General features: G+C 40.7%; 1 protein-coding gene across 15 annotated transcripts in view; it reads left to right on the forward strand.

Annotated features, from left to right (window-relative positions):
- Nucleotides 1-18545, forward strand: part of gab1 (GRB2-associated binding protein 1) — a 44846-nt gene that overhangs the window by 22300 nt on the left and 4001 nt on the right. For 6 of the 15 annotated variants that reach the window (XM_086083076.1, XM_086083077.1, XM_086083074.1 and 3 more), the window contains 9 exons: nt 6802-6930; nt 8022-8187; nt 9661-9889; nt 10822-11059; nt 11496-11916; nt 13577-13671; nt 14460-14760; nt 17026-17118; nt 18106-18199. In XM_086083076.1, coding sequence (XP_085939202.1) covers nt 6802-6930; nt 8022-8187; nt 9661-9889; nt 10822-11059; nt 11496-11916; nt 13577-13671; nt 14460-14760; nt 17026-17118; nt 18106-18199 — 1766 coding nt within the window. Of the gene's footprint in view, nt 1-3989; nt 4158-6801; nt 6931-8021; nt 8188-9660; nt 9890-10821; nt 11060-11495; nt 11917-13576; nt 13672-14459; nt 14761-17025; nt 17119-18105; nt 18200-18545 lie in introns of those variants that run through there. The other 9 variants (XR_015095815.1, XM_086083072.1, XM_086083073.1 and 6 more) reach the window with 4 other exon arrangements.

Consider the following 18545-nt stretch of genomic DNA (forward strand, 5'->3'; position numbering starts at 1 on the left):
GCCCTACTAGAGTAAAGTGTAACTGCACATCCACTACAGTAGATGGCAGTGGCGCTCTCATTGCTAGAGAGTGTGCATGGAGTATTAGCTCCTCTGAAGAGATGTACTTACGTCATAGAAAAAAATATATTATTTACAGTTACAGCGGAGTGTTTGGGGGAGACGTGAAACATTTTCTTCTTTTTTTGCGAGGCGAGGGGTGCGTAACAAAAAAAACCCAATTGTGAAGCACTGCTGTAACACAAAATATATATTTGATCCGTTTAAAATGAGACTTTTTGTGAGTCCGTGCCTTTCCCTGCGTGTGCCAGATAAATGATTGACACCTTGCCAGTCACTGTCTCTGTTTGGTTGTGTTTCTTTGCCTTCCTGAGTTTGTGGGAGTTAGTCTTCACTACATGTGCATATACACAGTGTCTGTGTTTTTTTTCAGTCAGATAATAGGTCATGATATGGAAATGATATTGAAGTGTTTATAGAACAGTTTGTGGTATAAGTTAAAACTATTAATCTCGGCAGTTGTAAATATCTTTAATGGTTGCGTCAATTGGGCTCTGTCCCTGTGGTGGTTTGTATGCAGTTTTGTTTCCTCATGGAAAATGTTGGTCTAATTCTGAATTTAGAGGTTTGCCCTGCATCTACGTGAATGCCATCTATCTTTGCAGAGCAAATCCCAAATGTTAACGTCAGTTTGAATGATTGAAATATTAATGACTGTGGTGCACATCTTTCATGGAAGTCCCCTCTGGCTTCCTGCAGACAGCAAACGGGTAGGGGAGGGGTGGTATGACGTGGGGGCCGAGGGCCATTGCACTTTTGCCCACCAGTTAACTGCCCCGCGCGGCGCTCGCTGGATGTAAAAATAGCCATCCGCGCAAGAATCCCAGTCATGTCGCGCTAACAAAGACGGATTTATACAAGTCGCGGCACCGAGTACAGACGAGCTTTTGTCGCCGAGAGGCCGCGAGCGCCAAATGTGACGCGCTTGCCACTCCCCCCCTTGCAGAGCGCTCTTTGTTCCCGCGCAGACCTAGTGACCTGATAGTCAGGGCGTACTGGAGGCACCGTGCGTACTTGTTTACTGCAGTCAAGTTGGATTGCTGTGTCATGGAAATGCTCCACAGCAGCAAAGCCGCACAAATACAGCCTAAACAGTCGGTTCCATGACGCTGGTTAAACCTTTATCAGTTGTACAGTGAACCCTCCCCCCTGGCTGAGACTTTTTCATGCGTCATGTTATGCTAAACACGGTCCAGCCAATTTTATTGTTCGGTGAATCTGGCGTCGGGGGACCTAATTTGTTTTCAAATTTCTGATTAAACGGACTGAATTTTGCCGTTACGTTCCTGACTCATAAAATACATTCATTATTTCCAGATTATACACACTTGACGAAATGAGTTTATTGGCATAGGCAAAAAATAAACCCTTCTCACGGAATTCCCTATAGAAGTCCCCTTTAGTCAAAGAGCCTTCACTTCAGGAGTAATAATTTTTCGACATTGAAATGAATGGAAATTCCATTGATATGTTTTAAAAATAGCATTCTAAAGCATTGTACTTTGTAAAAGCATATAGTAATAACTAGGAATAGGCGAGTACCGAAACCATGTATCGGTATCGGGCCGATACCAGGTCAATTTCATATAATTTCATATAATACAGAGACACAGTTATATAAGAGATCTTCACAGCTGCTCAGTAAATTGCATTGTAATATTTGTCCTTTTTCAGATAATACAACATAAGTAGGCATATTAAACCTGTGAGTATTGGTGTATTGTCAGTCTACATGTGTTGGTGCACCATCTTTGATCACATATCATATACACAACAACAACATGAACATGAGTGATTTTTGCTGTTTGTTTTTCTTGGTGGTGTGGCGGGAGGCAAGGGGACGTGTTCCAGAGTGTTTAAAATTTTATAACAAACTTTGCATCACTTGCACGTTACATAATAAAAAAATATATTCTCAAGTGAAGGCAGGCAAAATTAAAAGTATTTGACACCTCATTTATATTTTTCCCCACATCACTCTAGGTGTTTCTTATTTTATTTATTATTTTATTTTTTTTGTAGTGTGAATAGTGGATGAAACTCTTACTGACACTTTCGGTGCTCTCTTTAATTTCATGCTTGGAAGAGATACACAGCAAAGTTAATGCAAAAATAAAATCTTATCAACTGACCTCAAAACTCTGCCTGGTATTTTTGACAAGTCTAAAATTGTGTCTAGATTTTTTTGCCAACGGATTTTAACGACACCAACTTAAATTATTTCTTGTGTTTTTACTCATCCACCTCCTGTTTTCTTTGATCCCAACAAAATGGCAGATGAGTCATTGTAGGTCACTTACCCACAGTCCAGATGGTCTGGTTACTCGGCGTTCTGCTTAGTGCTAACCGTGTATCCCCGGGTCGCTAAGTTAAGCAAATGAACTTGGCTAATGAATGAGCTGTAGTAGTCAGCGTGTAACTAACTAAACCCCTGTTGTATGTACTTTATGTAGCATTGATTTTATACATTAGTGTGCCTTAAGAGCTCATCAGGTGTGCACATTGCAGAATTCCCCAATGCACGGTCCCATCCTTCTCTGTTACCACTTGAATACCATCTCCCAAGTCGCAATATTTACTGCTTGACTTTGACCCCTCCCATTCTGTTTTTGGCATCTTTTGGTTGGGTAAAAGCTGATCTTTTTTTTAATTTATTTAATGGACAGGGTAACAGGATCATTCAGTACCTTTCTCACAGAACTTTGACAGGCGGCATGAAAGGGGCATTCATACAGAACAGCATCATGGGAAAAGTCGGTAAAATGCAGACTTTTATTTGTAAAATGCTTTCCAACTGTCGAAATGAACGCGCAAACCAGCTTTCTTATCATTCACCATTAGCGCTTTGCATCAAATTTAAGAGCCTGCAATGAGCGATATGTTGTCATTAGCATTTAGTGCACTCTAGGTTGCATTAGAGCATCACACATGCTCATCCAGGCCTTTTATCAATGTTGTTAAATGGAAGATATTGGCAGAAGTGCTCATGCGTGATGACTTCCACATATTTCGTCGGCAAGTGTAATTTTAGCATATGCATGCTTGTGGATACCGTGGTATGTCTTCAATCATGGTGCCTTGACCCCTTGATATTGCATTCACTCTGATTCAAATTTCAGGCCCTGACAACATGTTATCATAAGACTGGGGAATCGGGTAAACCATAGTCTGGCTTGCGTTTCCACAACAGGATGTTAGTGACTGAAACAAAAAACACTGCTTTTAATCATCCTACCAGTGAAGGGGAAAGGTTTCGGTTTGACATTTTCGGGCTCTTTACAGTGGAAATGCTATACAGTAAGTACCATATCTACCTTGAAAGAAGGTGGTTAATGGTTGGTTAGCAATGTGTCTTGCTCCGGGGCATACCACTGGCTTTGGCACCCACCCGAAAGGGTACTGATCACTTTGGGTTGGAGATTTTGGGGAGCCTTGACCGCTCAACCTTGTTGGATACGAGGCCTTATGTCACTGTTGCTGCTTGTTCCTGTCACCGGTCCAAAGCTTAAAGTTGCCTCTGTCTTTAAAGTTGTGATTTTTATGGATCCTCCGTGTCGCCCTTAGAGAGTCTGAGCTTGGTGGTCCTTAGTAGAATTTAGTTAGCGTCAACATTCAGTCAGCATTCTGGACAAAAATTGTCAGGATGTCTGCTTCTGAACCGCACCACCACAAAATGTCTCAAACCGTTGAATCATGAACCCCCCCACCCTCATTAATAATGTGACTCAACTCAGTTGGCATCTCCCCCTGACCCTTCCTAACCTCAGACCCTCAATACACCCTCTGTTTTGCCCACCTCGGGCTGTGGGACCAGTGGATGGTGTCTTCCTGTGTTTTATCCTATCAGGAGACTGGAAGAGACTGGGGGGGAGACGGTTTTAGGGACAGCTGCGATGCCAGGAAGGGGGGTGGGGAGGCAGTCCACATCCTTAGTCCAGCATCGTTCCATGCTGTCCCATTCCCAACCCTGGGATGAGGCGAGCTCCCATGAACATTTAAATGGCTCGAGTTTGAGATTCACCAAGAAAGATGGAATATACCAAACAAAAAGCAAGATTGGTACTGGTTTCACATTCCTTAAGGATTCCCGGCAACAGGTATGTAGAGACGGGGCAGTTACTTGGTGTCATATTGTTTTGTTGAGTGTTTGTGGTCATTGGGCGGATGGTGGTGGTCTATGAAAGTCCTTGAGAGGCCAAGCTTGGTTCAGATATTGAAGGTATCTCTCCGCACTTTGGCCCCTTTTAGGCAAGACAAGGCAGCTTTATTTATGTAGCTTATTTGATATACAAGATCACTTAGTTTGCTTCACACACTGTAATTAAAAATACAACATTTTAAAAGCATTTACAAATAAGAGATAGTTATTTAAAAAGCTAAATAAATAAATAAAAAGCAGCTCACCAAATGTAATAAAAGAGCGTACAGTGCAAGAACAATATTTTGGAAACAATTATTTTGAAAATGCTTTAAAAGACCTTTAATCGTTATTTTTAGGTTAGGGATGACTTAACTTTAGTTGCGGATACAGGTCGTAAGTACTAGAAACTGCATTCTGGTCTGCTTCTGTGTGACAACAGGACTTGTCATGTTCCTGAAATAAACAGTGACACACAAATAGAAAGAACACATGTCAGATGGCCCTTCATTGTTGTTTTGTGTAGCACATTTGGCTAACTTGTCTTTGTTGTGTGTTCGACATTGTCACGCTATTTACTGCCACAGTCCCATCGAAACACCCAGTGGTGGGAAAACCCATCACAGGACTTCAATTTCACAATACTTTCAAGACAACGCGCATGCATTTCAGGCATTAGGTCTTTGTAAGAATCAATCCCGATGGCCTTTTAATTTGTATTTAGGGTGCATGAATCTGCACGAGAAAATCAATGTGCATTAGGAAAAACAGTGTGAAAGCCCACAGATGGATGAGTGTTTCGAGCTCATCACCAGCATGCCAATGTGCCAGCGCTCTTTCACTCCTTATCTGTCTGTCATTTTGAAACGGGCTGCCGCTGAACCTTGACAGTTTGAATTGGTTTTGATTGACGCTGTCATCATTTGCATTAATTCAGAATATATTTCAAACACATTTGTTGTAGCTCATTTTTAAAAGTGTTATATTGGTGTTTCATCTCCTTTTTGCATTAAAACTTGTGCCTGGTTTATTTTTATACTGAAGTTGCTTAATGTCTATCGTTACCTTACAGTTCAAGTTGTTTTGATCCGACCAAGCCAGTCAGCTACATTCCCTCGGCTTCTAGCCAGGCTCTCCTCACTGTAACCTTAGCTCTATGTCCCTTTCGCGTCCCCAAGCAGGTAACTTGACCTAAAAGGGCCGTGTCATGTACCGGAGAGCAGAGAATGACGGCCCCCTTTCTCCACACCATAACAATAACACAAGCCTCCTGTGTGACTTTTTTTATGTTTACAAATGGAAGCAAACCGTAAATGTTAATTATATTTAAAGGTTCCACAGTCTGGGTGTTGGGTGTAATAAATCATAAATAATAAATAAATAAACTGCACTGAGTGTTACAGTTTAATATCAGGATGATCGCAACGACATAACACTTAACAGTATTATCACTGTATTGCTTAAATCCATGATGAGAATAAAGACGGATACATGTATCTAACATATTGCAAAATATTTAATTTGGAATATGAAACTGTTGCATTGAGCGATTTGGTGGTTTTCTGTGTTTAAATGGAAAGCGGACCATCCTAGGTTCTTTGTTTTGGCTGCTGGTAAACTTGTGATGGTGTTCGGGAAGGCTCTTGCCGAGCATTGGCCTGCTCACAAAGAGAGTCCCCGGAAAAGCAAGCACTGTCCTAGCACTTGTTGTTCCCAAAAGCGACAATAAACAAGCTTGTTGTTAAAATTCCTTGTACACCGCTAAGTATGCGTCCTTATCTGTCGGATCTCAATGTTTTCTTACATAACAGTTCTGCTGACTTTGGTATTTAGTTAAGTAGTTATTGCCTGATGTTTGTTGGGATAAGTTGTAACGAAACAGCCCACCCTTTCCACGACTACTCACTTGCAAAATATATACACAGAACCCCGGAAAGAGAGAATAATTCCTCTTGTGTGTGAAACTGTCGGGTCAACTTTAATTGAACATGCCTCGAAGGCAGAAAAGTCAGGAAAAAGCCTACTAAAACTACGGAACATCATTTGTGATGAATTAGACATTTTAAATGATGCCGGCTGTGTGCTGACTATTATTTAACATGAGTTTGATAGTGAATTATTAATTCTGAACACAGCCACAGGTACAAGAGTGCATGCACACTTCTGAAACTAGTCGCTTCATTTTTACTTCCCCTTTTTTTAAAAAACATTTGATTTTGATGTCATGTGAGTTGTATAGGTTCTAGGCCAGATAAATGGTGGAAACGTTTTGTAATTTATCGTGGTCTCTCTCTCGCTCTTTTTTGATATAAAAAAAAAAAGAAGGAATTTTTACAGGGGTGTGCAGACTTTTTATATCCACTGCAATGACAGTTGAAATGACTTTTACTTGCTTAATGTACAGCAAATGTCATTGAGAGGAGCTTTGTTGATGGATTAAGTTCTCGACCACAATCAGGATGTGAAATCAAACTGTGTGGCTTTTGTCCTGCTTCTTAGATGCGCATTTGGCCTTGCCTTGTTCACGAGCGGTCAGTTGGGAACGGAGTGGTCATTATTAGAAAACTCTCAACTGTTTTTTTTTGTTTGGGTGTTTTGTGCAGGCATGGAAGAAGCGGTGGTTTATGCTTCGCAGTGGCCGTTTGACAGGCGACCCAGATGTGCTGGAGTACTACAAGAATGACCACGCCAAGAAGCCAATCCGAGTGATTGACCTCAACTTGTGCGAGCAGGTACATTTGCTGTTTATATGCATATACTTTTTTTTTCTCTCCCCCAGTTGTGTTACTATGAATTCACTGCAGTTTGGAAACACTTGCTGTCTGTGGGGGTGTACTGCATTCAATGGGTGATGTTTCGTACAATATGGTTGTGAGAGTGAGGGAAAAAGAAAATGTAATGCATTGCAATTTCCCATTTTTGCGGGAATAAAGATGTATTATGGGAGAAAAAGAATTGCCCTTTTTCAAGAAAGTTGTAATGTCAAGTTGGAGTAAATGTCTCAATGTTAAGAAAAAAAATTGCAAAAAATTAAAACCAGTCATAAATTTGGGATTTTTGTATTTGTAAAAACTGTTAGTTTTACAAGAATAAAGTGGTAATCCTAGATCAGTGGTGGCCAAACAATGTCCTCAAGGTCCGGAGTCCTGCAGGTTTTGGATGTTTCCCCGCTCCAACGCAGCTGATTCTTATCAACAGGATCGTTATCAGGCTTATGCAGAGCTTACTGATGAGCTGATCATATATCAGCTGTGTTAGAGAAGGGAAACATCCACCTGCAGGACTCCAGCCTTTGAGGGCCGAGTTTGCCCACCCTAGTCCTACATAGTCAAAATTTTACAACAACAAAGTTTTTATTGGAATCATTTTTTGTCAAGACCAGAATGTTATGGGGGAAAAAATATGTAATATTATGAGGAAAGTCTTAATTTTATTGGAATAAACATTTGTTTTACAGAGTGAAGAAAGTTGGAAAGAATCCAAACATTTTCTTAAGACAAATGTGTTACAAGAAAAACGGTGTCATATTATGAATAGTCATATTTTATTAGAGGGCAAATTTTACAATAGTTGTTGTTTTATCCAAAGACTAATATTACTGTAATTCGTACTGATGTTTATAATTTCAGGTGTACCTGTACTTAGAAAGCAAAGCATGATACAGAAATGCACATAATAACCGTATGACACCTGAAAAGCCAATACAAGCTCGCAGTTTTTTTGTTGTCTGTGGATGTGCGGTGCTCAGTTGCTGGGTTTGTGGCGAACAGTTGCATATTTTAATCACGTTCGTAATCGTTGCATCTCGTACCTGCCATTCTAGGTGGATGCCGGGCTGACGTTCAACAAGAAGGACTTGGAGCACAGCTTCATCTTTGACATCAAGACCATCGACCGTGTCTTCTACCTGGTGGCCGACACGGAGGAGGAGATGAACAAGTGGGTGCGCTGCATCTGCGACATCTGCGGCTTTAACCCCACCGATGACGGTAAGAAACAGATTTACTGTATTACTGTACAGTACGTTAATCTTGTGATGTGGAAACAATTAAGGTACTGTAATATAATACTGTGTGTCCATACAATATTTTTCTCCTTTGGTATTTGTTTAATTTAACAACAGAGAGAAAAAATCTGCCAATTTTTCAATTTCTTTTAATGCTTTTTTTTGGGGCTTGGGTGTCATTGTCTTATGTTGTAAAAAAGTTTTGTTGATGCCGTCTTTGTTTGACATTGTCGGCTTCCTACGGCAAATGCTGGTTAAAAATGGTCATGTGACAGCACGCGGGAAAATAAGCTGCTTTCTCGCAGTTCTTACAAAAGAATGTCCTTGGTTCTCCCTTGCTTGCACTTGTGATTGTGAAGGCCCACTCTTTTCCTCTGTTCATGGGCGCGTGCTGCTAAAACGCTACATAATCACGCTGACGATACGAGACGGCAGGAAAGAAAAGTAAGAGTGGGAAGTGTGCGTGATTATCAGGTATATCCGTGAGTCAGCGCCTCCACCAAATGACGGAGAGGAGACGGATGAGCAAGCCATGCACCTTGAACAGCTGAGAGAAGTTGTCATCGAGAAAGTGGATAAGAGTTGGAGGATGGAAATGTCGAATGAGCAAAACATAATACAATTTAGCACATAAAGTCTTAATTTTATAACCAGAATAACCAGTAATCATTTTATTATGAGAAATAAAGTAGGGAGGCAGAAGCCTCAGTGAATCATGTAGCTCCTCCTGAACAACGAACACTTAACAATTTTGGAAGCACATTGAAAAGTTCTTAATCAGCATGTTAACCCTTTTATTAAATTTTTCATAGATGTCTTTGTCATTCATGCTGTCCTCCGATATGACATGACCTAGGTATTTAATTTCCTCCCACACATCAAGAGCACTGTTGGACAAATAAAAGGCTGGAAAACTTAATTTCCTGTCCCCGGCGCTTGCAAATATCATCATGTGGCTTTTCTGAGCATTATATTTAATGTCAAGATCAAACTTTCAGCATCTATTGCAACCCAGCACTATATGGGCTAAGTAGGACTAGGTCATCTACATAAGATGATTTACAATAGTATTGGCCACAACTCGATCTGTATTTGACCCAATGAAAAAATTTGATGTCATCCAAATAGCCACTAAATAAAATAAGATATGCCGTGAAAAGTATTTGCCCTCTTCCTGATTTCAGTTTTTTTTGCATATTTATCACTCGCAAAGGTTTCATTTCATCAAACCAATTTTAATATCACAGTGAGACAATCCAAGGATATATAAAATGCAGTTTCTAAATGATTATTTTATTTTCCAAATACAAACCTTTGTGACTCTACGTGGAAAAAGTAATTGCCCCCTCAACCTAATAGCGAGTTGTGCTACCACTTGGCAGCAATATCTGAAAAGATTTTTGTCAAAATATGAAAGCTAAAATGGACGCCACCCTCGCTATCTTTTCTCTTCAAGAGGCTGCCAAAGCAGGCCAGCAGTCAGCCATCAGTGGCCTGGTGGTGGACACCCCTCCACACACGGCGCTCGGCAACGTGATGGGCCCAGCGGTGGCGGCGCTGTCCGCCGTGCCGCCTCCGTACCAGCCAGTTAGCGTGCGGCATCTGGACTCCCAATCCAGCACGGAGGAATCCCAGGATTACTTGCTGCTGCTCAACTGTAAGAGCAAAAAGCCCGATTCCAACAGGTAAGCAGTAAGCACCCTAGTGCTGTTCTTCCCGCACTGCTTCTCCTCCTTCCACCTTTCTTCATTCCCTGCTGCGCCTCATGTAGCTCGGTGCCGCTTCGCTCGTCTTTGGAGGGAGACCGGGAGTATTTGCTCCTGGAGGAGTGCGAGAGCAGGACTCTTCCTCCACAGGCTAGTCTGTGAGTGGCCGGCCATTCAGCTTCAAAGTGCCTGCTTTGTGTGCGGCGTTTGACCCACTCAAAACTAAAACACATTTCCATAGCTTCCGGAAGATGGTTGGCATGCGTTTTGAAGAGTTTGGATGGCCCTAACTATTTGATCAAACCTTCACACGCATGGTTTGAAATTAACCAAACGACATTTCAGTGTGGAAAATGGTCATTTAATCTTGGGATGGCCAGGAATTAAGATGTTTTTTTTTGTTATGGATGGATGGAGAAAGGGAGGGGGGGGGATAAGGGGGGGAGGGAGGGATAGCTAGATGATTGGATAGATAGATAGACAGACGGACAGACGGTGGGAGGGATTGGATGGATAGACGGACGGATGGATAGATGGATAGCTAGACGATTAGATGGTCGATGGATGGACAGATGGATAGACGGACGGGTGGATGGATGTATAGATGGGTAGATAAGATAGATAGATAAATAATAGATGGACGGACGGATGGATGCATAGACGGATGGATGGATGGATGGATGGATGAAGGGATAGCTGGATAGATAGAGCAGATTTATAGATATAGTAGATTTTTCTAATAGTAGGCTGGTGCTATTTCATTTTGCTTGTATTTGAAGGATGATTTTTTCAAACAACCTTCCGTAATTTCACCCTAAGACAAGTTTGAGGACGCGCTGACAACGGGTGTGAAGAAGCTCCACACACGTTGGCCTCAAATCAAAGGTCCATCTCCTGCGTTGCATTCACAGGTCCCACGCCGAGTGTTCCAAGTCTACCTCCTCCGAGACGGACCTGAACGACAACCTCCCGTCGCACCGAACGCCCACGTCGTCCACGTCGTCGGCCAAGCACAGCTCTCAGAACGGCTTCTTCGCCGGGCACCCAGCCCCCGCCTCCGCTTCGTCTTTGTATGACTCCCCCCCGTCGCGGGGCGCCTCTCTCCTGAGTGACAACGGCCTTTACCACCTACCACGCAGCTACTCTCAGGTAAGGTTGCCAATGGTGGGGAAAAACGCCGGTGAATTTCCAGCAAGTTTGCGTAAAATTTTCATTGAAAGTTAAGATGGGGAATTTTGGAAACTCATACCCCATTTTACCATGTTCCTTTTTTTTTTATAAGCTGTTAGTCATCACTTTATTTATTTATTTATTTATTTACTGTTCTGTTTTAAGCAATAATATTACTTACTTGTGCAAAAGTTGCTTCAAGCTTATTGTTGCCACCTACACTACATTATTTTTGGAATTCCACTAGCTTAATGCTAATGCTTGATGTGGAACGCCTTAGACCTGCTAATGAATTAGCATCAATTTAGTGGTAGTTAAAAACCTTTAAACAACTACTATTTGAACACAAACAGTGCCAGCAACACTGACAGTTTACCATCTGAAATTTCCTGTAATTTTGCCTCCCTTCTCTTAGGACACCGTGCTTCTCCCCAAATCGGCATCGTCCCCCACGGCCCAGCCGGACCTCAGCGGCGAGGGGTCGGAGCTCTACGTCTTCAACACGCCATCGCGGAAGGCCTCCATGGAGACGCAGATTCGCAACCTGTCCATCAGCTACGACATACCGCCCACGCCCGGGGCTAACTCTACCTACCAGGTTCCCCGCACTTTGTCATCTTCGGAGGGAGGCGGAGATGTCGTACCCCCTCCCAGGCCGCCCAAGCCTACCTCCGGACCCCCGCCGCCCCCGGCCGAGCGCTCCCCCACAGACACTTACTACGTGCCTCGCTCGGCCTCAGAGACCGACGGAAACTACTGTGTGCCAACAAGCGCTGGGAACAAAGCGTTACGCAGCAACACTATCGGAACTGTCGACTGTTCGCGCCTACGCAAAGGTTTGTGTTACTCAGATATATATATATTTTTTTGGTAGCATTGATATAGAAGAGATATAAAAAATCTTTTTGAATGAAATTTGTTGTCATAAAATTGCCTTTTTTATTTGGTGTCAATTGTGGGAGATATAAGAAAAATTTTGCCTTTAATATAGATTTTTGTCATGTAAAATTATTTATTCTCATAAAATGTTTTGTACCGATTTTTCTGGTAATATTATGGCTGTATTTTCTACTACTGTTTTTATTCTCATAATCTTATATGGTCTTTAATTGTACCCCATTTTTTCTTGTAATACTTATTTTTTGGAAAATCAAAAAAAATGTTACCCCCTCTGAATTTATTTTCTCATAACATTGTGACTTTCATCTTATGCAATGATTACCAAAATGCTGCTTGAATCCTGTTCAAAAACATTCTTAAAATTGTGAGTTACAAATATTCTTAATTCTTCATTTTTTTCAATGTTAATGCTTCCCCCTGCAATATTATGTTATAAAATCACCACTTTTTTCTCATAATAAAAGTTGAAAATAATTACTTTCCCCTTTTAATATTATAACTATTCTTGTAAAAAAAAAAAAAAATTCTCATCTTACAACTTTGTTTATTTTTTTTAAAGAATATATTGTATCCAAATATGACTTCATATGTGGAAAATCCTAAAACAATTTTAATGTTTTTTTCGCCTGATGCCATTGTAATGGCTTAAATTCTATTCTCATAAAATGGTGACTTAAGTCTCAAAATGATTACTTTCTTGTAAAAGTATGACTTTATTCTGTTAAATGGTTTTTATTCACATAATGCCTGTATTTTCATAATAGCCCCTCGTAATACCCTTGATTTCCCCTAATTTTGCATCCTAATATATATATAAACCTTCACACGCATGGTTTGAAATTAACCAAACGACATTTCAGTGTGGAAAATGGTCATTTAATCTTGGGATGGCCAGGAATTAAGATGTTTTTTTTTTGTTATGGATGGATGGAGAAAGGGGGGGGGGGGTAGCTAGATGATTGGATGGATAGACAGACGGACAGACGGTGGGAGGGATAGCTAGATGATTGGATGGATAGACGGACGGATGGATAGATGGATAGCTAGACGATTAGATGGTCGATGGATGGACAGATGGATAGACGGACGGGTGGATGGATGTATAGACTGATGGATGGATGGATGAAGGGATAGCTGGATAGATAGAGCAGATCTCAAAATGATTACTTTCTTGTAAAAGTATGACTTTATTCTGTAAAATGGTTTTTATTCACATAATGCCTGTATTTTCATAATAGCCCCTCGTAATACCCTTGATTTTCCCTAATTTTGCATCCTAATATCAACATTTAACTCTCTGAAAATCACATTTTTCCCCTCATGTTTCTTCTCAATATTATGACTTTCATCTTGTAAAATTATATATATATTTTCTCATAAATTACTTATTTCAGTCCTGTTTAAAATTCTTGTAATGTTACTGTTATTCGTTATATGACTATTTCTTTTGAAATGCGCAAGAATGACGACGGCCAAGTATCGCTCCACTCTACCCACCACCTCCTCGTGGTGATAAATGTCATGAATGTTGTTGGTGGCATATGATCCCTCTGAAATGGCAACTTGAATCATTTCATCTTTCTTTTTCCTTTTTAGATTTTGGTTCCCAGGACTGCTACGACATTCCCAGATCATTCCCGTCTGACAAGAGCTGCTCGTTCGACTTCAACGAAAGTTTCAACAGCTACTTTGTGAGTTGTGGATTGACAGATCTACAGCTACACTCTCATTTGTATGTTCGAAGCAGGTTAACAACAAAATCCCTCGTAAGATTAAGATGTTCTTGTTTAATTCCAAATATTTTCTCATGTTTCAACTAAAACGTCGCAACTTTTTAAAACATACTATTCCTACTTCATTGTCATTTTTATTTAAGAATTATTTTTTTTCCTCCTACAATTCGGACTTAATTCTCATACAATGGAGAGATTTTTAATTTACAATTTCTACTTTTTTCCTCATAATTTTAAAACTTTCTTTGTTATTGTAAAAAAACAACAACCGGATCCGTACATTTTTGTTATTGCATGACAACTTTTTGTAAATTGCAGATTCCATCTCATAATGGTACATTTCTTGTAATAAGACATTATAAAACTTCGCATACTTAATTCATCCTTTTTTTTGGTAGAACGACACATTTTTTATATATTGTTTCTTTATCCTCATAAGATTAAACTTTGTTTGTGTTTAAAGTACAACTTAAAAAAATAGCTATCCATCTCTTCATTTTTTTTCTGTTGTGATTTTGTCTCTTGTAAAATTACAACTCATTTCCCATGATTGCCTTTATTCGCCAAAAAGAAAAAAAAAGACCAGATTTTTTTGGTGCATTTTGGAATCGGAAGGACTGATCACATCTAAAATGTCAGAATAGTGGAAAAATTAAGAGGGTTGGCACACGCACACACAAAAGCTCTTTGATTTAACTAGAGTTGAAGCGATTAGCTTAAATATCCTTATCGCTGTTCTGTTATAGAAAAATAAAGGCATGGTACCCGTGGGCAGCCAGTCCACCGAGGAGATGGACCAGAACTACGTCCCGATGAGCGCCAACTCCCCGTCCCACCACCACTCGGGCAGCCTGTCGGAGCCCTCTCACGAGACCAACTACGTTCCCATGACGCCGAGCACTATGGAGTTCTCCTCGCTGGGAAAGCAAGTGCCGCCCCCCGCCCACATGGGCTTCCGTTCCAGCCCCAAGACGCCACCGCGGAGGCCCATGCCAAGCGACTGCCAGCCGCCACCTGTGGACCGGAACCTCAAACCGGATCGCAAAGGTGGGACCATGCATTACAGCCAGTCTTGCCGCTACAGTGGTACTTCCAAGTTCCAATGCATCCCCATATTGAATTTGGTTGACTGTACAGGCAGTGTTTTATGTAAGATTTTAGCTAGCTTTCAAACTACTATTACAAATATTAATAGTTTGAAAAAGATAAAACACTTAAATCAAGAATAACGTTTGAATTTTGACCTTACTCAGGAAGTTTTTTTTAACTATAAAATTACAATTTCTGGAGCATGAAATCAAAAATAAACTTTTTGTTCCTTTTTTGTGCATTTTCACTTTTTCATTCTTAATAAAAAAAATTACGTCTGTAAAACATCTCGTAAAATTAGAACTTTTCTTTCTAGTTACATTCCTATTTTAATTATTTCAATGTTTTGTTTTGTTTTTGTCTCACAAAATCAACCATCCTCTCTTAATTTCAGCTTTATTTTTAATTTACCACTTTATTCTTGTCAAATTGCGACTTTTATCAAGTGTAAAATTACCCATTTTCTCTTATTGTAGTCTTTCTCGTAATATCTAGACTTAAGAGTAAAAATGTAAATTTTTCCTTGGAAAAGTTTTGCCCCGTAAAAGTAAAATGTTACTCAACTTAAAATTTAAATTTAAAATTTCTCATTAATTAACCGTAAAATTCGTATTTTTCTATTGTAAGGTTGCAATTTTCTTTACATATTTCAAATTTTGACAATTTTTGTCTTGTGAAAGTAACATTTTACTCTAGTTCTACCTTTTTATTGTAAAATAACAATTTTTATGTCATAATTTTTTTTCTCCACCTTAAACCACAATAAATAAAAAGTAACATTTCCATAATATGACCCATTAAAGGTGCTTGCAGGAGCTTGAAGGTACCACTGTCTACCTTTTACGGGGTGCCTGCGGGGTTGGTGTGTGTGTGACGACTTCACAGTACATGCCGCTTATGTAACCAATTTGTGTGTGTGTCAGTTCCTAATGCTGCAAGTACCAAAATGCACTAACTTGCCCATCTTATTGCACCCCTTGAATTAGTTTTTACACTTGTGCCATCCTCTTAAGACCTGACACAGCAAACCCCTTGTCAAAGGGCTCGTGAACCCGAGGGCCCTGCAGGCTGTTTTGGAAGAAGGGGCTGGAGGTGGGGTGGGGGTGAGAGGGGTTGTTTTGCCCCGTGCCATGGGGTGGCAGAACTCGGAGTGGTCACCTTCTATCCCCTTTGTTTCCTGCGTGTGAATGGAGCTCTTTGATGAGGGATCTCATAGCGAGGGGGAATTGCCATGTGGGCCAAACGCTGAGTAACGGGAAGGAGGGGTCAGAGAGGACATCGAAACCAAAGTGGAGTACATAAAACCACAACAGTGCGGCTCGTGCGTCTGCATAGCGGGTGTCGTGGCTAACGATATGCTTTTGACAGTTTTTCAACATGTTAACTCATTTGAAGCACATAGTGTGAATAATGTGACTTAGCCGCGTAACTGGACAGTTTGCCAATTTGTTAAATGCAACAAATGTGTGCTGACAATTTTGTCTTGTATTACTATAATCTATTCTTTAATATTACACTAACTATTTAGTCGTCAATTACAACTTTTTCTTGAAACATTCTAACTTAACACTTTTTTAAAATCTTAATATGTGACTTCGTTTTTGTAAAATAATTATACCCTAGTCAAATTATGACTCATTCCTCATAATAACAAGACATTATTGTCATTAAATTGCACTTTCATTTAGTGTTCTTTCCTTTCATTCTATTGGAGAAATTAAGGACAGCTGCCTTAGCCTGTCAACTATTTAGGCAATTTTCTTTTGATTGACCAAGTTAATTATCCAAAACCCAGTAGCATGTCAGTCTTGCATGAACGCCATGTGCGTGTCAGACGAACGCGCCACTTTTTTTTTTTTTTCTTGCCGCAACACGCCTCCGAGGACTTTCCGTGCTTCTGCACAGCTCGTCATGCATGCACAGCTGTGATGTCAGTCTTTGTGTGGGAAGCCGCGTGGTGCATGTTTTTCAGGGTGGGTGGAGGGGTGCATGGCTCTTGTGTTGTCATGGCGATCGTAATCAGAGGTGTGTGTGTGTGTGTGTGTGTGTGTGTGTGTGTGTGTGTGTGTGTGTGTGTGTGTGTGTGTGTGTGTGTGTGTGTGTGTGTGTGTGTGTGTGTGTGTGTGTGGGGGTGGTAGTGATTTGGGTGTGGAGCGGCTTTGCATGGCAGGGAAGTTGGCAATGATGTGATTTGAAATGATTACGTCTTCTTTCGCCAATCAGGTCAGAGTCCTAAAGTAATAAGAGCAAAGGGTGTCTGTTTAGAGCGAACCGACTCCCAAACTGTAGGGGAGTTCCCGCGGGGACGACGCAAGGGTAGGTACTCGTCACTGGACCCAATAAGTCCTCTTGACTTTTTGTTGTTGTTGCATGTTTACAGTGGTGTTTTGGTTCTGTCATCTGTCACAAAAGAACGTGCGACACTTTTTTGCCTCCTTGGGGTCTCAATACAGTTTTTTTCTTGTGTGAGTGCGTACACTTACTCACTACTAACTGTTTTCATGATACACACAAACCCGACTAGAATTGTTTTCTTCTTTCGTGGTTTCTGACTTTCGGTGGTTTCTATCTACCCTGACTCAAACATACTCTCTAAATATACTATCTACACTAATACAGTGCGCCCCCCCCCTTTTTTTTTCTCTGTTAGACATCATAGGTATAGCCCGACATAATAAAATTCTTCCTCTCAATTCAACATAGTCGCTTGGTACCAAAATTTCACCAGATGGCGACAAAGTGATATTTTTTTAATACAAAAGTAGTCTCTATTTCAAGTTCGATCCTCGAGAGCCACTAACTAAACCAGCCTGTTTTTCCATGTTTTTCCCCACCAACACACCTGATTCATGATCAGGATCGTCATCAAGCTTCTGCAAAGCTTGCTGATGAGCTGGTTATTAGATTCAGCTGTGCTGAAGGAGGGAGACATGGCAAACAGAGGCTGGATAGTGGCCCTCGAGGACCGAAACTTAGCCAACCCTGCGCTATAGCTTAGGTTTTAAACTCTGCTTATAATTGACATGAGTTAAAATTTTACCTCTAGCATTGCTTAATATTATTTAAAATACATTTAAAAAATATATATAATAATAATAAATAAATAAATCATTTCCCCCCTAATCGCGTAAATAAATAACTATTGCGTAAGATATTGATTCCGACATGAAGTAATAGTGAGCCACGTAACTCTGCGGCTCAAAATACCACCATTAACCCACTAATATTTCCGTGTTCTGCATTATATCTACTATATCTACACATCACATGTTGCGTGAGTGACCCCGTTGTCCATTGTTTCAGGAAGACCCGCTCCACTGGAGATCAAACCACTGCCCGAATGGGAGGAGCCCTGCACGCCGGTCCGCTCGCCCGTTACTCGCTCCTTTGCTCGGGAGTAAGTGTGCAACCATCTTTCTTGGTTGATGTCTCTTTTTTTAAGGGGAGAGGGGAGGGGGGGGTAATAGTAACTAGAACCAAGGGTGTGTTCACACAATTTGGACAGTTGGCGACTCTTAAAAATGAAAACATTGTGTTTCCTCAAGATTATTACAATATCAATTAATTGTTGAACATATGAACCCCTTCACTTGGTCAAAAAAAAAATGTCTTCCCAATATATTACATGCACCCCAACTAGCCAAAATCCACTCGTTTTTATCCATCTCAGGGGCGGCCATTTTGCCACTTGCTGTTAATAGTATAGTATCGCAGAATAATTTTTTTTTGGTGTGTGTGTGGAT

Source organism: Leptonotus elevatus, chromosome 8 (assembly GCF_054856555.1).
Source record: "Leptonotus elevatus isolate MCC_2025b chromosome 8, RoL_Lele_1.0, whole genome shotgun sequence".
Taxonomy (NCBI): domain Eukaryota; kingdom Metazoa; phylum Chordata; class Actinopteri; order Syngnathiformes; family Syngnathidae; genus Leptonotus; species Leptonotus elevatus.